The sequence below is a fragment of the Gadus morhua genome, chromosome 9 (genome assembly GCF_902167405.1).
Source record: "Gadus morhua chromosome 9, gadMor3.0, whole genome shotgun sequence".
Classification (NCBI taxonomy): domain Eukaryota; kingdom Metazoa; phylum Chordata; class Actinopteri; order Gadiformes; family Gadidae; genus Gadus; species Gadus morhua.
Window position 1 is genome coordinate 8,562,132 of NC_044056.1, and position 27,119 is coordinate 8,589,250.

Genomic DNA, 27,119 nt, shown 5'->3' on the forward strand with positions numbered 1-27,119 from the left:
CGCCCTCTTGTGGCACATCTAATACCATCTCCTTGTTGAACACTGATCGTAACATTTATATAAGGCGCATACAAAAACATACAACACATCGATTGATTAATTAATTGTGTAATAAGCACGTATGTTTATATAAAATGTTGCATGATCGATCTTGGGGTAATCTCAATAATAAAGATAACGCGCATAACATACAAAAACCCACTTCTCTCCATTCAGGCCAAAAACGGGGGGCCTGATTCTGGTACTATTAATTAAAATAACCATTGTAAATGTAGGTTAATGGACAGGAGTTTCATCGTTTTGTTCATGCGACTTGACAGCTGTACTGGCGCGCTACACCCACGGCGCTTTTCATATTTCTGGTACACGTGGAACTGCTTGATACTATGTCAGCGAGTCCCCGCCTTCCGCCACGCCGGACCAATCAGAGATCCGTGGGCGTTGTCCGGCCACGCCCCCTGTACTACGACGGAGTATGCATAGTGGACAGTTCTGCCAGATTGGGCCAGATTTACCTTCCAGCCCGCTGCAGTAATGGTTGTCAGATTGGGCGGGATATCTGGCCCAATCTGGCAACGGTGGCAGTAGACGCTGTAGTCGGAATTTTAATAGCAAAACCAGCCCAGGGGTGTGTAGTGTGTAGCTGTCCTTCTGAAATGGCTACTACCGCGTCGGAAGTAACGCAAGTACAGCGCGAAAAGGGGGATGAGACGAACCGAAAGCACGGAGGAGAGAGCCGGGGAGAAGACATGACCGGGGACCGAGCGGAATCGAAAATGGAGCAACCGGGTGACAATGTTGAACCTAAAATGGAAGATGCAGACGCTGGACGAACAGGCGAGAAACCTGCTGCAGCACCGGAGGAGGCCGTGGCCCGGGCTCGGCTGACAGATGATGCTGCAGCCGCCGCACACGATGAGGAGAAAGCCGAGGGTCCGGAGAAGTCGACCCCTGGAGACGGCGGGGGGTCTCCTCCGAGCGACAAGCAAACGGTGGAACCAAGTCAAATCAAGGAAGAGCAAAGGGAGGTCAGCCAGGCTCCAGAGACGATGAAGAGCGAGATTGGTAAAGCGGCGTGTGAGGATGGCGATAAGAACAGCGGCGGTGGAGGAGGAGGAGGAGGAGGAGGAGGAGGCGGGGAGCTGAGTGACAAGAGGCGGACCAGCGTGGAGATTTCGTCCTCGGACGGGGAGCCCCTGAGCCGGATGGATTCTGAAGACAGGTTGGTTGGTTTTAAGGCAAAATATCACGTGTTTGTTTTTATATCATATTCCATGTAAGATATGATATTATCTATATATTTAAACATTATTTTTGGGTAAACAGAATGAACAGGTTCTGGCCTGAGCATTACCATTGGCATGCGAGGAGAATCAGTTACAGGCACCATTCAGTCACGCATGCTATGTGGCTGATTCTTGCCACTGCCAGGAACATTTGCACCTGTCCCTCCAACGAAACGGGGGAAAAAAACGGTGTTACCAGCAGCAGCAGCAGCAGCAGCAGCAGCACAGCAGCACTATGGTGACTGCAGTGCACGTATGTGTAACATTGCCCTCAGGCGCACGCTGCCTCTCTGCCCCACCCACTGACCATGCGTGTGGTTCAGTATCAGCAGCACCCTGATGGAGATGGAGAGCACGGTGTCAAGCGGCCGCTCCACCCCCGCGATGATGAACGGCCAGGGCAGCGCCGGGATTTCAACGGTGTCCAAGGCGGCCTATCCGTGCTGCTGGGACCTGTGCTCCGAGTGCTTCAACTCAAGCCCGGACCTGGCCGAACATATCCGATGCCTTCATGTGGACGCGCAGCAAGGAGGGGTGAGCGAATAGTATCTCTATTTCATGCTTCATTATTATCATGCTATTATATATATCTGTAATTTTGTTTTTATTAGTTCTGTTCTGTATTGAACCCCTAGCTTTTTGAAAACGTGTGTGGGTGTGTGTTCCTCCCAGGTGTTTGTGTGTCTTTGGAAGGGGTGTAAGGTGTACAACACTCCCTCCACCAGTCAGAGCTGGCTCCACAGACACATGCTGACCCACAGCGGGGACAAGCCCTTCAAGGTACAGGCACCGCCCCTCTCTCGCCCCCATGTTATAGACATGTTATAGTTAGGTTAGTTGGTTTTATTGTGAAGCTACGGCGTCTAGATATCATGTCTGCATTAGCAGTACCTGCACCCGCATGGAAACATTAACAGTGTGTGTCATTTATACACTGGATATACATCACCCCTTTCCTAATTTCTCCTACAACCTAGCCGGGGGGGATTGTGTTTGTTATCGCAAAAAAACTAAAGTTCAATATAGAAAGACTGTTATAGTGTATGAAGCCACATGGGAATTCAACATAATTAAACTGAATATAAATCGTAGTATTTTTATATCTATATCTACCTAGAGATATCTAGATCTTATAATATGTCGATCTATATGTATCTAGATCTATAGATACAGATATATCTATAGATCTATATATAGAAGTGTGAGATCTAGATAGATAGATATACCCTGTATGTGTTATATTTACGTATTGTGTGTAACTTTTAAAGGGGAGGAAAAACGGTCATCCCTTAGTGTATCACATACACACACATGCATCAGAGGAGGGTGTTCCTCCCGTCTCCCCCACCCCTCTGACTCTGTCCTCTCCCCCCCGCCGCAGTGTGTGGTGGGGGGCTGCACGGCCAGCTTCTCGTCCCAGGGGGGGCTGGCGCGCCACGTGCCCAGCCACTTCAGCCAGCAGAGCGCCGCTCGGCTGGCCAGCCAGGCTCGGCTGAAGGAGGAGTCGCCCTCCAAGGCCAGCCTGAACCGCAGGAAGAAGCTCAAGAACAAACGCCGGCGCGCCCTACGTACGTACGCACTCACGCACGCACACACGCCTCAGACCCCTCGCCCTGAAGGCCCGAAGGCCCCGGTATAGTTACAACAAACTCAGAATGGGCCAGTGTGCATAGAGAGGTCAACCTGCAGGGGAAGGGGTTAACCTGGCGATTGTTAGTGCTTGGCACTTGGTTCTATTAACATCCTTACTGTATCGACTGATATATATTGTGCGGTTGCTCTAACAAATGTCCTTATTTTAAGTCGCTTTGGTAAAAGCGTCTGCTTAATGTAAATGTAAATTAAGGGCATTTATCCCAAGCGACTTACAAAAAGTACATTCGTCAGAAGAAAGAGAAACAACAATATATTGCTGTTGGTACGGTTAGGATGTACATAGAACCAACTGCCAAGCACACCATCACTAGGTTAATTCCTGTACACAACAAAGATAGCTAGGATATTTTTAAGTGCAAGGATTTACAACATACAATGAGTGAGTAAGAGGGATGTGGGGGGGGAGGCTATGCAGAGTCTAGGTGAACTCTGACACTGTGTGGCTCGTTCTTATAATGACATCTGCGTGTCCGGCTTGAGTGGACGATATCCCTCACGGTCTCAGCGAGACTTGCTTTAAACTGGTTCAACTTGAAATAAACAGAGAGCTGGATGCAATGGTCCATGTTTTACAGATACTGAATATTGATATATACCAGATAAGGATGTAATCGTACACATTATATTGTTGATCAATTGCGGGCCATGGTGTGTTGGGAGCATGTGGGAGAGGTTGAAAGGTCCCTTATTATACCACCAGGTGTGAGTGATGAGCCGCGTCAGGCCGTTTTTTGAAATCTCTCTTCTGACATCACAAGTGGATGTGTCCACCTAGATGTATGACGGATAGATGAGCAACGTTTGCTACAGTCGACTGGGTAGGCTGGTAAACTGATCTATCCAGCACACATCTAGGTGGACACGCCCACCTGTGATGTCACTAGAACCCAGGAAGGGGACGTTTTGCGTCACCTGCCACTTTATCGGTGCAAATCCAACATTTAGATTTTGTTGTTAAATATACCTTGGGCTGCTTCAGCCCGACAAAGGGCGAGGGGCAAACTGTGCATTTTTTTGAGTGTATCTAAGTGCTTCTCTTTTTAAATGTGTGGGGGAAATTGCTCTCATTTCAGTCTGTCAATCTGTCCCTCCAGCGAGGCCGTACGACTTCTTCGACGCCCAGTCGATGGACGCCATCCGCCACCGCGCCATCTGCCTCAACCTCGCCACGCACATCGAGAGCGTGGGCAACGGCCACAGCGTGGTCTTCCACAGCACGGTGAGTCTGCGTCCCAGTCATTCTGTCACTCGCTCGCTCACACACTCACTCACTCACTCACTCACTCACTCACTCACTCACTCACTCACTCACTCACTGACTCACTCACTGACTTCTGCAACGGCTATAGCAGGTTTTCCACAGCACGTTGTAGCTGCGTCTCTGTGTCTGTCTGTCTCTCACTCACTCACTCACTCACTCACTCACTCACTCACTCACTCACTCACTCACTCACTCACTCACTCACTCACTCACTCACTCTCTCAATCTCTCACTCTCTCACTCAATCACTCACTCATTCTATCAATCTTTCACTCACTCAGTCACTTCTTCAACCGACATAGCTTGTTTTCCCCAGCATTGTCAGTCTGCGTCTCTCTCTCTCTCTCTCTCTCTCTCTCTCTCTCTCTCTCTCTCTCTCTCTCTCTCTCTCTCTCTCTCTCTCTCTCTCTCTCTCTCTCTCTCTCTCTCTCTCTCTCTCTCTCTCTCTCTCTCTCTCTCTCTCTCTCTCTCTCTCTCTCTCTCTCTCTCTCTCTCTCTCTCTCTCTCTCTCTCTCTCTCTCTCTCTCTCTCTCTCTCTCTCTCTCTCTCTCTCTCCCTCTCTCTCTCTCTCTCTCTCTCTCTCTCTCTCTCAGCACTGTAAGACTCTGTCTCTGCATCTGTCTGTGTGTCACCCAATCGCTCACTTCTGCAATTGGTTTATCATTTGCAGAAGAGCGTGGACAGATGGGGTTAGAGTGGAGGGGGCGGCCTGTGTATCGCAATGCTTTTCATCATGATCAGAAGTAACATGAATAAAAAAAACAACGGTGGAATTCAGGTTTCCAGGGGTTATAAACTGTAAGTCTTCAAATGTGTGCCATTTTCCTAATATCAGGTAAAAAAAAAAAAATAATAAGCCAAAGTAGCAAAGGTAATTCTAGGGTAAAAATATAATAATGAGACAGCAGGTATGACGATATTCAGGCAGGATATACGGTTAGATAAAAGGACTAAATTGATCTAAGTCAACTTCTCACTACATCACTACATCAACACAGTCCACGTGTAGATCAATGCCCAGCTTATTTGAATGGCCTTATGGCTCATTGAGCAATTCTGTTTTTGTCATCTAGTTATTCTACAACAGGGGGCGCTGGAGACCCACTATCATAGAATTGTCTTGTCAACCGCACATTTTCCGAATGCACTTTACGTGAACCTGGTGAATCACCCGAAGGCCTAATAGTGTTGTTCTCTGAACTGAGTCTCACTGGAAAGACAATGGTAGTGTTTTTTTCTTTCTTTCTTTCTTTCCTCCCTTGTTTTTCCATTCTGAACCCTCAGTGTGTGATGTATTATGAATGAGATTTAAAGTGCACCCCCGTCACGAAACAAAGCCTACGTGCTATTAACCGCCTGCATATTACATGGCAAACACACACACACACACACACACACACACACACACACACACACACACACACACACACACACACACACACACACACACACACACACACACACACGAACACACACAATGAGCTCTGCTTATGAATGATAGACTAATTGATAATATGTTTCATTAATTGACTTTTAGGTTGTATTTGTTATTGGTACACGACCTGAACACTCGACTCCACTAGGGGGCACTGTTTGTCTGCCTTTTGATAAAGCCTTGGTGGATGAATTTATGATTTTTTTCTTTTTTTTAAATGCTGAACAAAATCTTATAGTCTTCATCTGCAGTACAACTTTTTCAAATGCACACGCACACACACCTATTTATCAATGCCCTGATATGTCCACAGGTATTGGTCTTGGGATCTTGTGTGTGTGTGTGTGTGTGTGTGTGTGTGTGTGTGTGTGTGTGTGTGTGTGTGTGTGTGTGTGTGTGTGTGTGTGTGTGTGTGTGTGTTTTGATGGTAAGCTAGTCTCCTACAAATGAATAAATTGATGAAAAGGTGGGGGTTTTCCGTGTGTGGAAGGAGCAAACAAGAAACATGAAATGTAAAAGCGCAATAACCAAATCACTACTACAAAATAAGCGGCTTCACTCATGGGCTTGGCTCGCCCTGTTGTGATGCTGGAAGGGCTCATGAAGAGGAGGCTCTCTGCTAATGTTTCCCAGCCCCCTCTTCCCTGTGCTGTAGCTTGCGCGAGTGCTGGCGTCAGTGCTGTGTTATTACTGATGTGAAGCTGGTTTTGGCCCCACCTCTGGGATACCAGACTGCGTAACACAGGCCAGGAATTTTAAAAAGGGGTGTTGCAGAAAAAAGATCATGAAGATAAAGCATGGGAAGAGGTTAAGCAAGGTAACCAGAGAGAGAGAGATACTGAGGAGGAAGGAAGGCAGAGAGAGTGACTGAGGAGGAAGGGAGAGAGAGAGAGAGAGAGAGAGAGAGAGAGAGAGAGAGAGAGAGAGAGAGAGAGAGAGAGAGAGAGAGAGAGAGAGAGAGAGAGAGAGAGAGAGAGAGAGAGAGAGAGAGAGAGAGAGAGAGAGAGAGAGAGAGAGAGAGAGAGAGAGAGAGAGAGAGAGGAAGAGAGAGAGAGACTGAGGAAGGAAGAGAGAGAGAGATTGAAAAGGAAGGTAGAGAGAGAGAGATTGAAAAGGAAGGTAGAGAGAGAGAGAGACTGAGGAGGAAGGAAGAGAGAGAGAGGAGAGGAGCAGTGAGAAGGAGGTAAACTGAGAGACGCGGGAGCGAGTGTGTGTGTGTGTGTGTGCGTGTGCGTGTGTGGGGGGGGGGTTAAACAGGGGCCAGTGGGCTGGAATCGGAAGGGAAATCAGAGCAGCCGGTCGTAAAGTTGGCCATCTATTCACCATGGCTCTGACCCTTCTGGAGGACTCTGGGAGGGGCCCGGGGGGGCTGACCGGTGGGGACCGCTAACTCACTGGAGCTGCACAGTCACCATGTTTATTGTGGGACACTTCTGTGTGCGCGCCCCGGTCTGCCAGACCAGACAGCCACCCGTATTTAGCAGGCCTCGCTTCCGTCCATTTGTTATGTTTTCATGCTTGTTTTGGAGCGGTGGTAATGTCATGCGTCCACTCCATCTCCTCCTCCTCCTCCTCCTCCTCCTCTTTTTCTCTTCCTGTTCCTCTTATTTCTTCGTACCCGTGGCTTTATAAGATATTTGTTTCCATCTATTCAACCAGACCCACGGTCACAACAGACCTGAATAAGTACTGCGTCCCCAAAAACACGCTTTGTCCAGCCAGCCGTCCGCCATTTTGCGATACCTTTCTGCTTCCCCAACGCCGGCGTACTCCCGGGCGCCACGGCCGCAGCCCCTTTAAGAGAAGGGTCGCCCAGACTGACGAGCATGAGGCAGGCTCCGTGTGCAGCCCAAGGCCACAGGCCAAACTCCCAGGCCTCTTTAATTAAAAGAGCAATAAAGAAGCTGCTAGTGTGATGAGTTTCAGCTGCAGGTCTGAGGACGGCCGCGATTGCATCTTCCCACCTTGACGGGCATTAAACCTGGACCCGGTGCGAAAGCCTTCCAGGGGTGTTTGTCGCAACATGGAAGCGGAAGAGACGCCCTCTTCTCCTGCTTGAGTGTAATAGGTACACGGGGAACTTATGTGGAGGGCTAGCTAGCTTGGCTATTGCGAGAAATGCAAGCAAGTAAATTGCTTGCCGAAAGATTATGGGAGTAGAGTGATATTTGCGCGTGTTTCAAAGATTCCGACACAAACAAAACACCCCGTCAGGATTAATTTAACATCTCAAAAGATGAAACGCCTGGTATGAGATACGGTGTTATTTTATTTGTCGGGTTCACAGTAAAATATGGCCGTGAAAGCTTTTTCCAGACTTTGTACTACGTCTGAAGCCTGTAAGTTGCTTCTTGTTTACAATGGCAGTATAATCATCCGTCCCCGGTGGTACGGCGAGGGCGCGCGTGTTTTGGTTGGCGAGGCAGAGCCGTGGGCTTAGATAAGTCACACGCGGCGTTCTTTAGGAGGACGCGGCCAAGAAGGCATCGTCGTGTTGTCTGCCTGACCTCGGGAGACCCCGGGCCCGGTCTGATGGATTGAAAGCGGGGAAAGGTGCAAGGCTTTCCAAACCCCCCGGGGAGCCAAAGGTTAGAAGGGGACTTGATAAGAGCGTCCGCATGCATTCACAGGGAGAGCATTGGAACCAGGGGGGGATAAAGACCTTATTATTCACCTGCTGGGCTTAAAAGAGCCACACAGCATGGGACGGTATGAAAAGAAGAAAAGGAATCCATGTTTGACTAAAGGGAATGAGGACGGGAGGAGCAGGATCAGGCGGAGAGGAAGAAAGCGACTATCTCTTTCTCTCTCTCTCTCTCCTCTCCCAGGGCCGAGTCCTTGTCTCCCCTGTCCTCAAAGCAGTTTCCGTGAATGCCTCCTCCGGTCCCCAGAGGCCCTTAGGAAGATCATTCCAGATATTTGCGTGCGTAAGAGAAGTTATTCACGTGTGAGCTCATTCAATTGCCCTCCTATAAATAGATGAACCTCGGCGAAAAAAATGTACGCTTGACGCAAGTGCTCTTATCCGCAGCTATTTCTGGCTACCTTGATTCATTTTTCTAGTCTTTCCTACTCCCACTCGACTCCATACCAGCGCTGAATTCCATTCATGTTTACCTTGAGCGAAACACGGCGACAACGGGTCACGAGCAAACAACAACGCATCGGATTGTCTCCGTTTTAAGGACAGGTCAGGGGCCGGAGCCAGTCTGTCCTGTCGTGATACTTCATTGGTCCAAATCTCTATTATTTACATTAACATTTAGGAGACTCTTTTATCCAAAGAGACTTACAATAAGCACCTTTGTCAGAAGAAAGAGAAACAATATATCACGGCCGGTACACTAGGAATGTTCATAGAACCGTGGCAAGCACTGACAATTGCTAGGTTAACCCCTTCCCCGTATACAACAAAGATAGCTAGGCTAAGATGCTACACGATGCTAAGTACTATTTTTAAGTGCAAGGACGTACACCATACAATAAGTGCGTACATTAACAGCCAGGACGCACAACATACAATAAGTGCAAGGGGGGTGGGGGGTAAAGGGGCAGGTTATGAAAAGTCTAGGTGAACTCTGAACAACAGTCTTGAGTCTTTTTCTATAATCAACATCGACTCGTTAATTGGTTAATTGGTCTGTGAGGTGAAAGGCGGAGCCCGTCCCTTTTTGTGAGGTGCGGTGCGCAGTGCTGACATTATCCAATGAGGAAGAGGCGTGTCAGGTTTATGACGTCCATCCCTCAGCGTCCGTGATCCTGTGTGATCCTCCTGCTGCATGCCTGGCTCAGAGTGTTGAAGCCCGGGCGCTCACTGGCGAAGGGATGGTTGCAGGAGTGATTCTGAGACAAAGGGAAAGTGTTTTGAAGACCAGTTCCGCCAAGAGCGATAGAAACCAGATCAGGCCTATGACAAAAGGATGCCAGTTAGAAACCTGAATGATGCCCTTTCTGTTGAGGCTGGTTGTATCTGGTGAATTTGAAACTAAAGTTTCAGATGTTGTTAACCCACAGTACAGATGGATTTGTCAGTAGTACCGGACGTCGTGGCCTAAGGCCTCCTGGTCACAGCAGGGGTTGGTTTGATTTGATCCAACAGAACCCCCTTCCGTTGGGGAATTGCCAACATTTCTACGAAAGAGGCAAATTTTTTGAATACAACATGAACTACAGAGTAATTTGTTCGCTTTTCTCTCCTAAAACGTGATCTATTGTGTTGTTTCATTGGACAGGTTCTGGCCAGGAGAAAGGAAGGTTCTGGAAAGGTGAAAGTCCTACTGCACTGGACACCTGAGGACATGTGAGTAGCATCGGGATATATCTATTATTACTTTAAGTCCCGTCGTGCTTCATAGTCCTAGTCGTAGCTTATTCCACTGAAAAAAAACGCTAACATGATTTTTACATTAGAAATTCAATTCATAAACTATTGAACTCGGGCAAAGTATGAGCACGCAAAAATAGTTTTTGGCAAACGCTTTGATGAACTACTTCAATGGCGTACTAGCCAATCAAACGCTGTCATATCAAAGCACATGACTGCATTACACATCACTGCATTAAACATGTGCTTCCTAAAACTTCAAATGAGGCCGTTCATCTCCTGCATTTATTTTTGCTCTCGCCTTTCCTTTACAACACATGCTTCTCTCTGATCAAATAGTTATATTCGTGGGTTATAAGTATGGCTGGACTTCATACGTCATACATTCACCATCAAAACCTCTTGTCCAGTCAAACGTGTCAAACTATGGACTTCTTGGTGGGGATCAGAGTCCCAATCCAACCGTCCCTTGGTATGTCTTGCGTAAGATGTTCAGTGGTTTGGCTGAGGGTTATATACAATGTGAAGACTGTCTATCCCAACTTGTCGCCTTTTTGGGACAACACTGTGTGTGTGTGTGTGTGTGTGTGTGTGTGTGTGTGTGTGTGTGTGTGTGTGTGTGTGTGTGTGTGTGTGTGTGTGTGTGTGTGTGTGTGTGTGTGTGTGAGACGGCCCGGACCTTTTGTGCTTTCTTCATGTTTACATTTTGTATAGTAGCAGTATATCTACGTTTGTCTGTTGATAGTTTTACGATTCACCCTTTTTCCATCCACTTCAACGCTCAAAAGGCCAGCTTCTCCCACCATGCCACAACTCTTGCCATAAATCTCTCCAGTTCTCCCATTGCAGGGTTGAGCTGGGTATCTGTTGTTGTGGAGAACTCCCAGTGTGTTGAACCAACTCCCTGTTCAGACCATGGTACTCCTGGGTTCGTAAGCAGTGTCAGGCAGATGGAAGTGCGTAGTTAAATATAAATAGTAATAATATAAATAGTTAAATGCTTGGAGCTTACCTGTAACAAAAGCCCTGTTTCGATGTAATTGTTCAGCAAATGTGACGAACATTTTGAAATACAATACTTCAAAATGCGCATACAAGTAGGTGGATGTAAATTCATCCTATACATCTCAAATAACATAATCAAACTCTAAATTACAGATATAAAATGTTGCTTCACAAGTCTCTTGACTGTCATACAACAAACTATACACAAAAGTACTTATTTTTTCAGACGGCAACACAAAAAAAACATGTATTTATGTTTCCGTTAATTTTACAATTTTTAGATATGTTTCACCGTTATATTTGCCATGTTCTTTCATCTCTTTCTACATACAGGCAACATTCACATATTTGTATCATAAGTTCCAAAACCATAATGCAAAATGTACTTCAATGCACCCTTTTCCCAAGGGGGTGAGTAGACTTATTTCCATCTATACCAATAGGGGTCAGCACCCATAGGGATGAGTACCTCTAGGGGGGACGAGTACCCACGGGGCTGAGTAGCCCTGAGGGAATCTCCCCTTGGGATGGGCTCTGGCCTGGATGTAGCTGCTCTTTAGGCATCAGCTGCCGATGATGCTTATGCCTCTCCCTAATGCATCCATTTGTACCATAACCCATCTGCTGCACGCTTACGTTCTCTTAACATTGTGGGCCAAGAAAGTGTATCCCGAATATACCATACATGATTTATGTAAGCTTGAGTATAGTTTTATCTCAGCTGCCTTTCTATGACGCAATTTCTCTACTTTCAGAGTCTTTCATCTCCAATCTTCTCCGCTGCGTGCTTAAGGCTTGGTTATGGTTAACGTTGACGCAACGCAAAGGGGTTTACGGACCCCTTACGTCCTTGTGGACCCTCCTTGCATCCGGCCTGATATGCGCCTCCCACAAGTTGTAACCTTGCTTCGAGGCGACGCAGCGGCAAGGCCAGTGATTGGTCCACTAACGTAAACCCGACATAAACCCAACACTGAACCAAAACAGGTTAACGACTGCGTGGTCATTGCTTTGCGTCAATGTGGTATCATAACTACGCCTTTCCTCTCTCTATTTACGTGGAACCATCCGTGTTCTCGACAAGGGAAAAAATGTAAAGCCTTCCGAGCGTCAAAGGTCGGTGACGCGCGTTGAGCGAGCAGAATGGAATCCCCGCGCTGCAGATAACTCCTTCCAGACCCCGGTGACTCTCTCAGCTCCGCGGTTCAGCAGAAAAAGACAACATGGGATTTTCCTGCAATGGCTCGGATTCCCATGCAAACCGTGTCGTAACATTTTGCAGTGGAAAATCGCAGTTTGGTCAATAATCCAGGTTAAATGTAACTCTAAACCATTAGCATTTCACCTGGATGCACTCATTTAGTCAATATTTTCTTTGCCGGCAGAATCAGGACAAGGGTCAGTGATCCAGGGTTCCTGAACTATCTTCCTGCTCCAGTTCCAAAATCTGGCATCATTAATTAGCAAAGCAGGAAAACCGTGATGGACCAGCCCGCCGTTTCACTCAACGTCTTAGCACATCGGTCTTCAGCAGAGAATCTGAAGCTGCATGGAGGACAGCATTTATCTCAGCAGGTCCAGAGACACACAGAGACAGAGAGTGAGGGAGAGACACACACAGACAGAGAGAGAGAGAGAGAGAGGAGATAAGAGGAGAGCGACACGGAGACGGAGAGGGAGGAAGACACACACAGAGACAGAGTTAGGGAGAGACATACAGAGACGGAGAGAGGGTGAGAGGGAAAGACAGACGGAGACAGAGAGGAGAGACGGACCAAGAGAGAGAGGGAGAGGGAGAGACAGACCAAGAGAGAGAGGGAGAGGGGGAGACGGCGCCATTTCATTCAACTTCTTAGCACATCTGTCTTCAGCCGAGTCAGAAGCTGCATGAAGGAGAGCATTTATCTCAGCAGGTCTCTGGTGGTCGAGAGACACCTCCCACACCGGCCTTACAGCCGCTCTGCCACTCCCACTCACTCTCTGGATGTCATTAGACCGCAGTGAGAGAAAAAGGGCTGCTGGAAGAAGGAGAATTTTAAAAGATGGAGGCCGTGGAAAGTGGAGCAGACGTCACTGGGCCACAGCGCTGGGTCCAAGTGGGCCAGGACGCTGCAACATGAAGGCCCCCACCCCCCCTTGATGAGCAGGGAGCACTGACGAAGAATATACCCTTCACCACCACCACCACCACCACCACCACCCATCACTGCTCCAATAACCCACCATCCACATCTTTAACCCGGTTCCTCCATCTTGTATGCTCCTTTTTCCTTCCTTCTCCTTCTGGGGCGCACACACAGACACGCACACGCACACGCACACACACACGCACACGCACACACACACACACACACACACACACACACGGACACACACACACACACGGGACCTCCACCTCTGTGTGTGGCCGGGGGGGCGGGGGTCCTGTCTCCTCCCATTCACGGAGACGGGGATGGATAACAGCGAGGGCGCCGCGATGCGAGACAGAGACAGAGACGGAGGCGGAGATGGATGAAAGATTGCGACGCGGGGGAGGGGAGCGAGCGCGGGGGAGGGGGGGGGAAGATACACCAAAGTAAATGGGAGCTGGGTCGGGGAGGGACGAGCGAGGGAGAGAGAGAGAGAGAGAGAGAATGACGCGAGTGGGTGGGCGATGCCGCGTGGGCCAGAGAAGAGCGTTGAGAGTGAGTAACGGAAGGGTTGCGGGGGGGGGGGGGGGGGGGGGGTCGGGTTTAAACAGGTTAAGGTTGAAAATGATGAGGGGAAGAGAGGAACCTGCCAGACTCCGACAGCAGGCCGGCTCGATGCCCCTGAAGACGTGGAGCCCATCGTCGGCGTCCGTCAACCGGAATCCCAGACGAGCGTTCCCACGCACCCCGACACGCGGCGGCGATGCGTGCCGGCGTGTCGCCTCTCGCCCCGTTAACCACCGTGTCGTCTGCATCATTTAAGGCAGTGAGGGGCGGTTTGTAAAGTGGATCCCCCGCAGGCTCCGTTAACCATTCCTGGTGAATGTTTAACAAGCCTCGTTGTACGGGAACGCCGGAGAGACGACCGACGCGGCCGGAGCGCCGTGGTTCCACCGGGGCGGCGGCAGCGGTCCCTGGAACGTCCTGGTGTGTGTAGGGGGGGGGGGGGGGGCTCATAATGCCCGCCCGCCACGCACGACATCACCCCCTCGCCGTCTCGGATCGCCGAGCTCCATGGGAACACCAGGGTTCATTAATGCCGAACCAATCGTGTTCCGGCTGAGATTCATTAACGCCGTTTTAATTAACGCGTAACTGATTAGCCACGTTGGCCTTGTAGCGGCAGTCAACTACTCTACACGGACCCCCCCCCCCCCCCCCCCCCTTGCCTGGAGGTCCTGGGGGGGGGGGCTGTGTGTGATGGATGGATGGCTGGATGACTCCAGTGCTGAAGCCCTCTGGTGCCGCTGGTGATAATGAAATACAAACAGGCGTCATCGCTCACCGCCTGTTACCTCTCGCCGGTCTCTCTCAGCATGCCAGTTAGTCACCGTCCAGGATTACCCAGAACACAGTACAGTATGTGTTGTTGGTTGTTTTCTAGGCTCATCAGCGCATCCTACTTTCTGTCTGTTATCTGGCGTGGGGTGGTTTCAACTGGGAAGGAAGTGGCTACAAGCTGCACGTTACTGCTTGTCACACTCTTGAAGGCTTTTCTTTACACTCTACGTTTGAATAAGACCCCCAAAAAAATAGGCTGAACGATGAACTGAAACCTATGCATCAGTGGGATAAACTTGGATATAACACTTCTTGTGATCACGACTCTTGTGTGTGTGAAGTTTGTGGATAATAAGAGTATGCGGTTTGTATAATTGTAACTATAACACGATGTGTGGGGGGAATTTTTTAACTGGGTGCATTCTAGAACATTCTCAAAAGTTGAGAAGCTATTATCGCGATATCTTGTGCCTTACGGATATTCATGAATATATATCGTCCTATGCTGGTGTGAAGGGATTTCCTTAGTTTGGCTGAAGAGGTTTTTATGTTGTTGTGTAAAACAAACTGCCCCCCCCTCACCCCGCCCAGCCTTCTTGCTTCTTGCGTGCACCAATTCCACGCACCATTTAGCAGATTCAAGCAATTTACAAGTGAGGCCGAGAATAATCCAATCAATAGTGGAGTGGTTAAAATACTGCACAAGCACGTTCATTGAGAAGAAATAAGACTGCAGAGTAGGATGAGCGATCGTATTCGTTTTTTGGTAGTTATTTTATTTATCTATTTTTTAAACTTTTCACTGACTTACCCCAGTTTTTCTGCACTAGGCTACACACACACACACACACACACACACAGGTTTGTACCAGTGACACACACACATACATAGTGTTTTTTCACACACACGCACACACACTCTTACACACACGCTTGTTTGTCCCAGTGACCGGGGTCCCCCCCTCCATGTGTATTCCCCCAAGGTGGTCCCGTTGCGTCGCGGACACATGAGTCAACACTCGGGGAGCCAGGCAGGAGAGAGACCCCTCCCTGGCTCTGGTCTCCCTCTCCCCTCATCCTCTCCACGATCCCCCTCTGTCCCTGTCGCCATTAAAGGTGATGGAAGGGTCAGGGTACGTACAGTGTGCGTACCATGCCGGGTAAACAGAGACATCCTTGAAGAGCAGGTCACCCCCCAGACATACAACAGCAGACCCTTCAAAGAGCCGCCCCACAGAGTTCAGAACCGCCATGAACCAGATCTGAGCTGAGGCTAGCCAGGGGGCTCTCGCCATCTTATCGCCCGCCTTCTCATGTAACAGCAGTGACGCAAATGCAGAGAACACACACACACACACACACACACACACACACACACACACACACACACACACACACACACACACAGCCACATAGTTCCCTGCTCGTTTGTGTACTCTCTCTTTCAACATGCTCTCCATGTTGAAGTGTAACCTGAGGCATTGTTATCTTACCGAGAAACATTTCACTGGGAAGAGGTTGGAGGTATCCCTGCCTCCCTGCCTGCTGCTGGTTTGAGGTGAAGCAGCTGGAGCAGTATCAGATGGGCAGGGCCACGTGATGCACACTGAGAAGAGGGGTGGGTGTGTACGAGGAGGCTACCTCACTAGCAGCCCTAGCTTCAGGCAACAGAGCACTGTGTGGCTTAGCTAGTACGCTAAAAGCTAGCAGCTAACCAGGTTTCCCCGCTCGTCCTGTCGTGTGCGCTGTGTGTGTGTGTGTGTGTGCGCATGTTGCACACCTTTCCTGTGTGCGTGTGTACACCTTTACCGTGTGTACACCTTTACCGTGTGCGTGTGCGCACCTTTACTGTGTGTGTGTTCATCTTTTAAATTTGTTCAACCACTCGCCGTGTATGTAATGATAAAAGTCACACCCCAATGCATTATTCAATAACACAATTCTTCAATGCATCTGTAATTAATGAATTGTCATTTGGACCTTGAAGGAGCACACGAGGGTGTTGCTTACAGGGCGATAAATTGGGTGCAACCGCCATTGGGCATTTTCCACCTCTGCGTGTCAGAAGGAGGAGTGTTGTGATTGGCTGTTGCTGCTCTGACCCTGGTGGCTCGTCCTTGCGTTCTCCCGCCGCGATGATATTTTGTGCCACATCTGCATTTTACCGACGCCAACTTCATGTGGCATGAATGTTGTGTCGTGACGCGGCGCGCCCCCTTTGCCTGCGTTCAGTCAAGTCGAGTCCCGCTCCGGGCAGATCCACCTTTACCTTCTGTTGTGTCACCGGAGCCTCGCGAGGCGCGGGGGACGGAGGCTAAAGGGGCACGTCGGGAGGCATACAGCGGGGGTTTGCATAATGTACGTTTTTAACTGACTCAACGTTGTTGGGTGTTTTACGTTTCCCCCCTGGCGTCACGCCCAGTCCGCCTGCATACATCAGGCTCTTTTTTGGTCTTACCCGCTCCCTTCCTCTCATTCACATCTGTCTCTCCTCTCTATCTGACTCTACTCTGTCTGTCTCTGCCGCACTCTCTCCCTCTGTTTCTCTCTTTCTTTGTGTGTGACTCTCTCTCTCTCTCTCTCTCTGTGTGTGTCTTGGTCTCGGTCTCTTTCTCTGTCTGTCTCGCTGAAAGCTTATGTTTGAATCTTTATGTCTCGCTGAATCTCTCTGTACCTCTCTCTCTGTCTCTGTGTGTTTCTTCCTCTCCCTCTCTCTTTTTCCTTCTCTCTGAGTCTTCATCCCTCTCTCTCTTTCTGGGTCTTTATCCCTCTGTACCTCTTTCTCTCTCCCTGTCTTTGTCTCTCCCTCCCTCTCTCACTCTCTGTCTGTCTCTGAGTCTTTATCCCTCTGTTCCTCTCTCTCTCTCTGTCTTTGTCTCTCCCTCCCTCTCCCTCTCTCTCTTTGTCTCTCCCTCCCTCCCCCTTCCCTCTCCCCATGCATGCGGTGCTGATTCTGCAGCGTGTGAACGCTACCTGCCCACCCTCTCCCTGAATGGGCTGACGAGGCAGGAGAGTTATTTGACTGGCTGGCTGGCAGTCAGCCCGCTCGTCTGCTGCGCGCGTGTGTGTGTGTGTGTGTGCGTGTTGAGAGTCGGTGTGTGTGTGTGTGTGTGTGTGTGTGCGTTGAGGGTGTGTGTATCTATCTCTGGGGGCTCCTGCGATGACGCACATCGTGACGGTGGGAACGATGGGGTTGGAGGAGAGGGTGGGATGGGGAGGGGGCGTGTGGGTGGGAGTGTGTGTGTGTGGTGAGGTGTGTGTGTGTGCGGGGGTTCTGGTGGTGGGGCTGGTGTGGGTGGTGGTGGTGGATAAGGGGGTGCGGACGGGGAAGGGGGGGGTGTAGGACGGGGTGGTGGTGGAGGACGGGAGGGGGGGGGGGGGGGGTGCTGGTGGTGCAGATGACTCTCTGCTCTCTTTGTCTCCAGCGTGCGGACACTCCCTTTTTGCTGCGGGGGGGCTGTGGCGCCGCCGCTGCTGCAGCAGGGTAGCGGGGCTGGGCCTGCCAGCCCGGGACGCTCTGCGCTGGTGACGCACGTGGGCCCCCCCTCCCCTCCTCCCCCTCCTCCCCTCCCCTCCCCTCCCCTCCCATATCTAATCACACACCCCATCCTCCCTGTTCTGCAGCCTCACACAAAGAGCTGGAAGAGATAGCGAGTTTGTCTTTGTGTGCGGACAACTTTACTTGGTGGGTGGGTGTGTTGTTTGCACACCTTTGGTTTGACTTTGCGTCTACGTTTACCTCGACTGTGTACATGTACCTTTCCCTGTGTGTGAACCCCTTTACTCGATGGTACGTCCTGCCACTTCGGAAGCAATGGGAAGCAAAAGGTGTGACTGCAGAATTCCGGCCACACGTTGAATGCACATGTGCTGCGTCTCCCCCAAATCGTGTGGATAAAAAGCATACCGTGTGTGTGTGTGTGTGTGTGTGTGTGTGTGTGTGTGTGTGTGTGTGTGTGTGTGTGTGTGTGTGTGTGTGTGTGTGTGTGTGTGTGTGTGTGTGTGTGTGTGTGTGTGTGAGTAGCAGAGTAGTTTGTTGGTCAAGGTTGTGTCACTTATGGTAGTGTACTCTGTGTTCAAAAGAAGGTGTTAACATGTGTTCTGGATTCAATATAGCACTTTGTCTCTTGAATTCCCCCCCCCCCCCCCCCCATCTACTGTAGCCCAGCCTTTTTCAACCATTTAAGGCGTCCCCCTGCTTTAGCTCCTCCCCCGTCAACCATGTAACCCCTCCCCCTGCTTTAGCTCCTCCCTTAAAAACCATGTTACCCCCCCTGCTTTAGCTCCTCCCTTAACAACCATGTAACCCCGCCTGCTTTAGCTCCTCCCTTATTGACCATGTAACCCCTCCCACCTGCTTTAGCTCCTCCCTTATCAACCATGTAACCCCTCACCCCTCTACTATAGCTCCTCCTCTATCAACGATACCTCCCCCCTCAACTGTAGCTCCTCCTCTATTGACCCTTTAACCCCCTGTCATCTCGATCCTACTTACCAAGATGTGTGTGTGTGTGTGTGTGTGTGCAGACTCCCAGACACGTGGGTCAATGAGACAGAGCGGTCCCAGCTGAAGACCAAGGTGGTGCACCTGTCCCAGCTCCCCGCGGACACCGCCATGCTGCTGGACCCCAACCTCTACAGGTACACACACACACACACACACACACACACACACACACACACACACACACACACACACACACACACACACACACACACACACTTGTTTGTGCAAGTGAGACACAAACACACACACACTTGTTTGTGCAAGTGAGACACAAACACACACACACTTGTTTGTGCAAGTGAGACACAAACACACACACACTTGTTTGTGCAAGTGAGACACAAACACACACACACTTGTTGGTACCAGTGACACACACACACACACACACACAGTTGAGGGTACCAGTAACACACACAAAGTTGTTGATACCAGTGACACACACACACACTAAAGAACTATGTAGTCTCAATGATGCCCCATGTTTTGGCCGCCCGGCCACCAGGTGGCGCCAGCCCTTGGCTCCATAATTCAGTTAGGGGGGGAAGGCAATAAAAAGAGCGTTCTCCTAGATATAATACCTGCTCCCCCTAGTCCAAAAAGCTTCTGAAAGTGACAGGTTCATTAACGTTGAGTGTGTAACTCCAGCTCTGACCGCCCCTGTGCACGGCATGATGCAGAACCCAATGACGAAACCCACCCTGGCTTTATGGCCCACCAATAAAGGGGCTGAGAACTACCCCAGAAAGAGGAAGCGCTAGTGTGGACCGACGGCGTCATCAGCGCTATCGCAGAGATATATGGCGCGCTGGTCGGCCCGGCCCTCACGCTAGCCTGCGCTGACTAACCAGGCTGATGCTGGAGGCTAGCTGACTCTAACCAGACTGAGGCTGGAGGCTAGCTGACTCTAACCAGGCTGAGGCAGGAGGCTAGCTGACTCTAACCAGACTGAGGCTGGAGGCTAGCTGACTCTAACCAGACTGAGGCAGGAGGCTAGCTGACTCTAACCAGGCTGAGGCTGGAGGCTAGCTGACTCTAACCAGACTGAGGCAGGAGGCTAGCTGACTCTAACCAGACTGAGGCTGGAGGCTAGCTGACTCTAACCAGGCTGAGGCAGGAGGCTAGCTGACTCTAACCAGGCTGAGGCAGGAGGCTAGCTGACTCTAACCAGGCTGAGGCAGGAGGCTAGCTGACTCTAACCAGACTGAGGCAGGAGGCTAGCTGACTCTAACCAGACTGAGGCTGGAGGCTAGCTGCCCCTTGGCCGCTGGGCGGGGCTCTCACCGGCCCTTATCGCCATCAGTACCTCAGCCCAGTCCCGAGAAGGTCTCCTCTACTTCATGGAGGAGCAGGGCAGGCTGCTCCTCCCCTGCTCCTCCAGTGTGTAGGAGAGGAGAGGAGGTTTATTTTAGTGCTCCGCTGTATGCTGTCGTTGACTGATGTTCTTTAAAGTATCCGTTTTTGAACATGAATCAGAGTCAGAATCGTGATGATGCGTTGGTGGGAGGAGATGTTTATGTGTTGGTTCCTACTCAGTTAGGGATGATCTTTTTTTGTCTCTGTCTGTGTCTCTGTCTCTGTCTCTCTGTTTGTGTCTCTCTCTCTCTCTGTCTGTCTGTCTGTCTGTCTGTCTGTCTGTCTGTCTGTCTGTCTGTCTGTCTGTCTGTCTGTCTGTCTGTCTGTCTGTCTGTCTGTCTGTCTGTCTGTTTCTCTTTCTCTCTATCTCTCTCTCTCTCTCCCCAGAGGCCTGCCCCAGAAGCGACTCAAACAAAGGTAATCTTCATGCACCAGTAATGAGTCTGACATCACCAAAAACAATCCTTGTGTATCCAACGCGCGGTGAAAACGACCTCATCACTATGAATATCACTCCGCCATTGATTCAGGAGCACGCTATATTTGTTCAGTTTGGGAAAGCCACAGATCTCCAGAGAGCATTAGCCGGAGTCGGCTGGCTGAGTCAACAGCCAGCGTCTCCGCTGCTCGGCCGTTACTAAGATCCGTCCTAACGGCTAACTAACGTTTGCGTTGCAACCGAGTCCCCGGACGTGACTGATTTGTTTTCCAGGTATTAGTTAGACCCTGTGTACTTCCTGGAAAACAGAGATACAATTAAAGAAACCAAATAGATTTTGAGGGCGCATTCATTTACATTTACATTTAGGGCCTTTAGCGGACGCTTTTATCCGAAGTCACTTAAAACAAGTACATTTATCAGAAGGAGAAACAATATATCGCTGTCGGTACAGTAAGGATGTTCATTGAACCAAGTGCCAAGCACTAACAATCACCAAGTTAGGCCATTCCCTTCCCCGTATACACTTTTTTAATATTCACGCACAATGCGCCTACGTTTAGATTTGATACAACATTGTGTCGCTGACCGCGCTGTAATCCTGACGTGGTGACCCTTGCATTGGGTGATGCTCGCGCCACGGCCTAGTTTCTTGTTCCTTGCTAGTTCCTGTCATGCCAGCGAGGATCTTAGACCACATCCCCTCGTCATATCGCTTCATTAAATAACATACATAAACACCTCGGGAATAAATATCTCGGGAATACGAAGACTGCACATGCGTGTGTATGTGTGTCAATGCGTGGCAGTCTGCCCGCACGCTTGAACACACATGCGTCACCATCGACACACACGCGCACGCAGACACACACACGCATGCATGCAGTGTGTGTGCATGCAGAGACCCACTTGTCTCCATGGCGTGTTGGTACAGCATCGCGTCGACCTCAGTCACGGAGGGAACGCCGACCACGTCTTCGGGATGGAAGCCAGCCATGGGCGGCGTCGGGAGCGTCTGTCGACCAGCGTGACACAGTTAGACGTGCAGTGGGGGCGACCCCGGACACGAGGGGTAGAGCCAGGAGGAGGTCAGGGAGATGGGTCTTTCTGCATTGGCTAGCCACAGGTAATCTCCCATGCGATCGCGGCCGTTTCTCACCTGCCCTGTACGCTGTTTTTTTCCGTCGGAAAAAGGGTTTGTTGTTAGTTGTGTTGAACGTTAGCAGTTAGCTCGGACGATCCCTTAGCTTGTGTATTGACTCTTGCACTTTTTGGTTTGTTTGTCTGTCTCCCTTGCTGTCCTTGTCTCTCTGTCTGTCTCTGTCTCCCTGTTCAGCCTGTGAGGCATCTCTTCTCTCGAGGACTATGGACGTCAGAGAATCAGGTCCTTTTCGTGTTTTGCTGAGTGCAAGGTTAAGGACGAACAGACGTTTCCTTGATGGCCATCTTCTACACTCTTGTGTTTGTTAATACTTTGTACACGTTTTACTGTGGTTTGAGACGGAACATTTGATTTGAAGGTTGTGATTTTAGCTGATAAAATACTATAAAGCTTCATACAGTTCACTGTAATATATATATATATATATATATAAATATATATATATATATACACACAATATATGCTATACTAATATTAGTATAATATTACATTTTGTGTCATAATATAAAATCATCCGCAGATCATGGTTACATGTAAATATTTCTGCAGATTTTACTTATTTTTTTACCATGAAATTGTCGTCCATCGTTGACTTTGTAACTTATGTGATCATCTCTCAAGCTTCGTAATTTACCTGCCAAGTATTATTTATGGTCATTCTGACGCAGAAGTGAAGTTGTGTTGACATTGTCGTCGGGGGATACACTACCGATGAGCCCAGAACCGGTCCGATCCGGTGTTAGCCGTACTGTAGATGGACGGGAGCCGGTCTTTAATAACCAAGTGTCTTACATCACCTGTGGTGCTCACACGGGACACGGCACGTGGACAGGACATTTCCAGCAACCGTGGGACAATTGGACATTTGACCTTTGACCTTACCACCGTGTCGGTGAACACCTCTCCGTCCAACTGCCGTGAGGGTGCACTGGTCACCATGACGATGTGAACAACCCCCCCCCCCCCTCCCATGTTTCAATCTACAGTGCTGGTGAACACTGTTAAAATATGTGTGGTTTTGTACTGTAAGTTGCCCCTCTGATGGAAGGGGGGGTTTCCTCTCTTTTTGTTATAAAATGACAAAGTATGATGTTTTGTTTTGAGTTAATGTTATTTCAGAGGTCTTCAGACCTTGCGTTAACTGTGACCGGCTAGGTTCTTTAGCTTACCTACCTAGCTCGCTTACCTTAGCCTTATCATCTGCTAAAGGATCAGTAGTGGGGGGGTCCATGCTAAGGAAGAGCTAAATAGCATAGCATCGTTAGCCCTACCCTAACCATTAGCAACTCACGCACACAATGTACAAACTCACACAAACAAACCCACAACGGGCTCCATGGGTTAATGAAAGCTTTGAGGTGTCTCCAACTGTTTGTGTTTCACTCACACACTTCACCCTCTTAGAATCCTTGCCCGTCAAAACAAGCCGCCGTGTTCTCGATCCCGCAACATTGCCTCAAATCTAGAAACGGTATGGTAGGACTACGACGTGTGCTACTATCCGAACTTCACAGGGTCCCTATCCATGTGAATTGCTTTAAAGGTCCAAACGGCGCCTTTTCACAACGCCTTCTGAAATGAAGTGTATTTGCCTTGCTGTTTGTATACCTCATTGTTAAAACGTCATCTTCTAATGCATGCTCCCTGTGTAAAATGGCAGCGGCGTCTCGATGTCTTTGGGATTCTGCGTCGCCGGACTTTGATGTGCTGCTTCTCGCGCTGTGTTTCTTTGAAGTCTCCCCTTTTGCGTAGAGTACCATCTGTCCATCGAGTCCCCGAGAGACTCGTTTTCTCTTTCCTATTCCGCTGGATGTTGTAAATGAAAGCCGGGGCTACGGTGGAACGGGAGCCATGTCCAGACCGTGACCTCAGCCGCGGTGACATCATTTAAAGCAAAACAAGAAGTGTTGAATAGAGAGTGTGCAGAATCACATTGAGGTCACTACACACACTAGCAGAATCAGCCCTGGGCGTGTGTCCTCGGACTGTCCCTCCATCGGGCCAGCGTGGAATCACTAACCTGACAATTAATCAACTAATAGTTAATACCGCTTCAAACAGGAGTTATTGTGGGGGCGGGTCTGACCGTGAACCGGGTTAACCAGACCTGTATCCCCATGGTTTTTCTTTTACTTGCAAACCTGTGCTAAGTGTCGCTGCCTTTGTTTCAAACCTACTGTCCTGTACGGCTTCACTGTCCATGAAGGCACAGACGGCAATAAAAAAAGATATGAATGAAAGTATGGTTGGTTGTGCCCTTACCTCGAATTGAATCTCCTGTGACTTTGTATTGCTGAGGCATCAGAGCATCCACCTCCCCTCCGGCGGTCAGTGTGTCTCCTCGCTCCGTTCCCCATTCTGCCTCGATGCTTCCGACCGGTTTTGTTCTCTCCTCCTCGCTCTCCGGCTCCCTCAGTAGCCCCCCCCCCGCTCTGCTCTCTATGGTGTTCTTGCTCTCATGTCTGAGCCGCTCATTCCTCCACTCCTTTGGCCGGTTCCCCCACTACTGTCTCCCTGAGCCATGGAGGCGTCGAGGCAGGCAGACACAATAGCCTGATGCTCCAGCTCCTTAACTTCAATTGACTTTTTCATGAGTTTCTTCCAAGAGTTTCTTTACATCCCCCTCAGGCCTCTCAGGCCACAGAAAAGCCAGGTATTATGCATACCATATACTCGCACCAAACAGGGGGAAGCTGCTTTCAGCTACCATGCAGTCCAGATTTGGAACAAACTCCCTGATCACGTTAGGAATGCTCCAACCATTGCCAATTTTAAAACCCAATTGAAGACCACCCTCTTCTCCATGGCATTTTCCTGTTTTTAATTAATTTTATGCATTATTTTTAACCCCCTTTTTATCTTGTATTACTACTATTGCGATATGCTTTCAACTTGTACTATTACTGTGATATGTTTTATACGTGTGATATGTTTCTTACTTGTGTACTTCTATTTGAGGTAATGCCTTAGCTGTGTAAAGCACATTGTGTCTACCTGGAGTATGAAATGCGCTATATAAATAAATTGCCTTGCCTTGCCTTGCCTTGCCAAGAGAGAAGAGAAGAGAAGGATGATATTGGGAGATGAGTTGAATTGAAGTGGCATGCCAACATAATTATAATAGTAATGATGATAGGCAAATGTCTCTCGGCTGTGATGGATCCATGTTCACAAAGTACATTTTTGTGTGTCATTCTTTGAGGCAGTAAGGGATGGAGATGGATTTCATTTCATGGCCAATAGTAGTAAGCATGTTCAACCAAACACAACTGTGCATTCATTTTTATCCAGATGTTTTGGGACACAGCTAGGCTTGGAATAAAACTTCCAGTAAAGTCTGTCCTATTTTATTTATTTGAATTATATGCCATCGTCATCACCGGCCTTTTCTTCATCATCTGCATTAGTCCGTATGCTAAACCAGAGACAACGCACTGGGAACAAATGACCGTTTCCCATGTGACAAAATGCCGCACATGCCCGTATAAGGTTTTTTTCTTTTCATGCATGCAAAGAGGTGTGCGAGAGCGGCCAGACATCGAGTTTCCAAACAAGTTGAACTCCTACAAGCCCCGACCTTCCCTCGTCTTTTTATTAGGGCTTTCAGCTGGTTCACATCTGCCTTTCTACCCCCCTGGACGGTGACAGGGAAACCTTAATGGTGCTTTTATTGACTCTTTATCAGTCATGTTTAAGACTTGCAGGGACACGGTGTAAAACGCCTCTCTGAGTGGATCACTTGTGCACACTGAGGGGGGTTTATGTGAGAGTACACGGAGGGCACGGTCCCTAAGCGATTTATTTTCGGGGGGGGGGGGGGGGGGAATCACAGGAATTAACTGTTCTGTCGGCGTCGGCTTCAGGGAGGGGGTCGGGGAGGAACCCGGTAGAACAGAGGAGAACCGGAGCTGTGGAGGACCGAGCCCAGCGTGTTGTTGGCAGCGGGTGCATCCCATTGAATTCACCTTGCCTCTCAATCACTCTTTGAATCAATGTCCAGTCCCTAATGGAGCTAGTGTTTGCTCGGAGAATGTAATAGGTCTAACCGGCCCCAGTTTATTATGTAACACAAACATCCCCACGGGATGGCCAGGGGATGAAGTCGATGCATACGAGAGCTGGGGTTACGTAAGCCATCCGGTTGACCCCAGCTGGATGGGAGAGGGTAGTCTTTGTCTGTCCTATACAAGACCCTTCTTGCTATTTTGACAGTAGCGTTCTTCAGCTACTGCTCTGATGATGGCTGTGGAAGGCCCTTTGGCTATTCAAGTAGCCCTGCTTTATTATTCTCTCTCTCTCTCTCTCTCTCTCTCTCTCTCTCTCTCTCTCTCTCTCTCTCTCTCTCTCTCTCTCTCTCTCTCTCTCTCTCTCGTCCCTCCTGTCCTTCATTTTCTCTCTCTCGTGAGACGGTGCAGCTTGACAAAAGCAGAAGCTAGCACAGATATATATATATATAGACGACGGCATTTCATCCCATCCACAGTGTCACTCATCAATGGTTGACAAAAACAGCAGCGCATGGAATCGCATCATCCGTTCTCAAGGCATTGCACATTCTCCTCCACATTTCTTCATCACAGTCACGATATCTCTCTGTGTATCCACCAGAAAGTTTGTGTGTGCGCTGCCTTCCCTTCTCACTGGGTCTCTTCGAAGATCAAGAATTAAAATGATTCCGGCAGAATTTCCAGGGAGCTGGTTGCAAGGGTTCTTCCAGAGAGAGTTTGCAGGAGAGATCGCAGATTCACTCTCACTGTGCCAGAGTTGGCAGGTGGATTCCCCAACAGAGTCGACCGTGTTACGGTGCTACTGTAACGGTTGACGGGTGGATTGTTGGATGGATGATCGGTGGACCCGTAGCCCTACCCTGGGGATCAGACCTTGGGGGAGGGGCAGCAGGTAATGCGAGAGCTCCAGCCTCACAGAGGGCACGTTGATGCCTCTGTCTAAATACCACGCCGGTTCTTCCACCTTTTTCCCTCTGGAGGGGGGGGGGGGGGGGGTGCAAGGGTCGCAGCTCACACAAGTGGATAATACCAATGCTTCGCCCCCCGGCCCATAACCCTCCCTCCCCCAGTCAGCCTTGTCAGAACGCCGGAGGTCAGGCACAGGTTGAGACGCTGAACGGCTTTCCATCGGAGGAGGCTCCCTCTGAGGAGAACAACAACGGAGACTGGAATGGCGTGCGTGCGTGCGTGCGTGCGGCCAACCGGAGAGA

General features: G+C 49.5%; 1 protein-coding gene across 2 annotated transcripts; it reads left to right on the forward strand.

The window, feature by feature from the left end:
- Window positions 1-472: 472 nt before the first annotated feature.
- Window positions 473-24,945, forward strand: LOC115550395 (zinc finger protein aebp2). Of its 2 annotated transcripts, none has more exons than XM_030365363.1 (9): window positions 473-1,222; window positions 1,610-1,820; window positions 1,959-2,066; window positions 2,668-2,854; window positions 4,016-4,161; window positions 9,871-9,938; window positions 18,965-19,078; window positions 20,688-20,717; window positions 22,076-24,945. In XM_030365363.1, exons 1-9 carry the CDS (start codon window positions 657-659, stop codon window positions 22,080-22,082), a joined length of 1,437 nt encoding a protein of 478 aa, XP_030221223.1. In that variant the 5' UTR covers window positions 473-656; the 3' UTR covers window positions 22,083-24,945. The 2 variants fall into 2 exon arrangements, with proteins under 2 accessions (XP_030221223.1, XP_030221224.1); XM_030365364.1 differs by having other exon boundaries at window positions 475-1,222; window positions 4,037-4,161.
- The last annotated feature ends 2,174 nt before the right edge of the window (window positions 24,946-27,119 follow it).

Coding starts and splice junctions, on each gene's coding strand:
- LOC115550395 (XM_030365363.1), top strand. CDS start 657: ATGGCTACTACCGCGTCGGAAGTAACGCAAGTACAGCGCGAAAAGGGG. Junction 1,821..1,958: donor TGGACGCGCAGCAAGGAGGG/GTGAGCGAATAG, acceptor TGTTCCTCCCAG/GTGTTTGTGTGTCTTTGGAA. Junction 2,855..4,015: donor CAAACGCCGGCGCGCCCTAC/GTACGTACGCAC, acceptor CTCTCATTTCAG/TCTGTCAATCTGTCCCTCCA.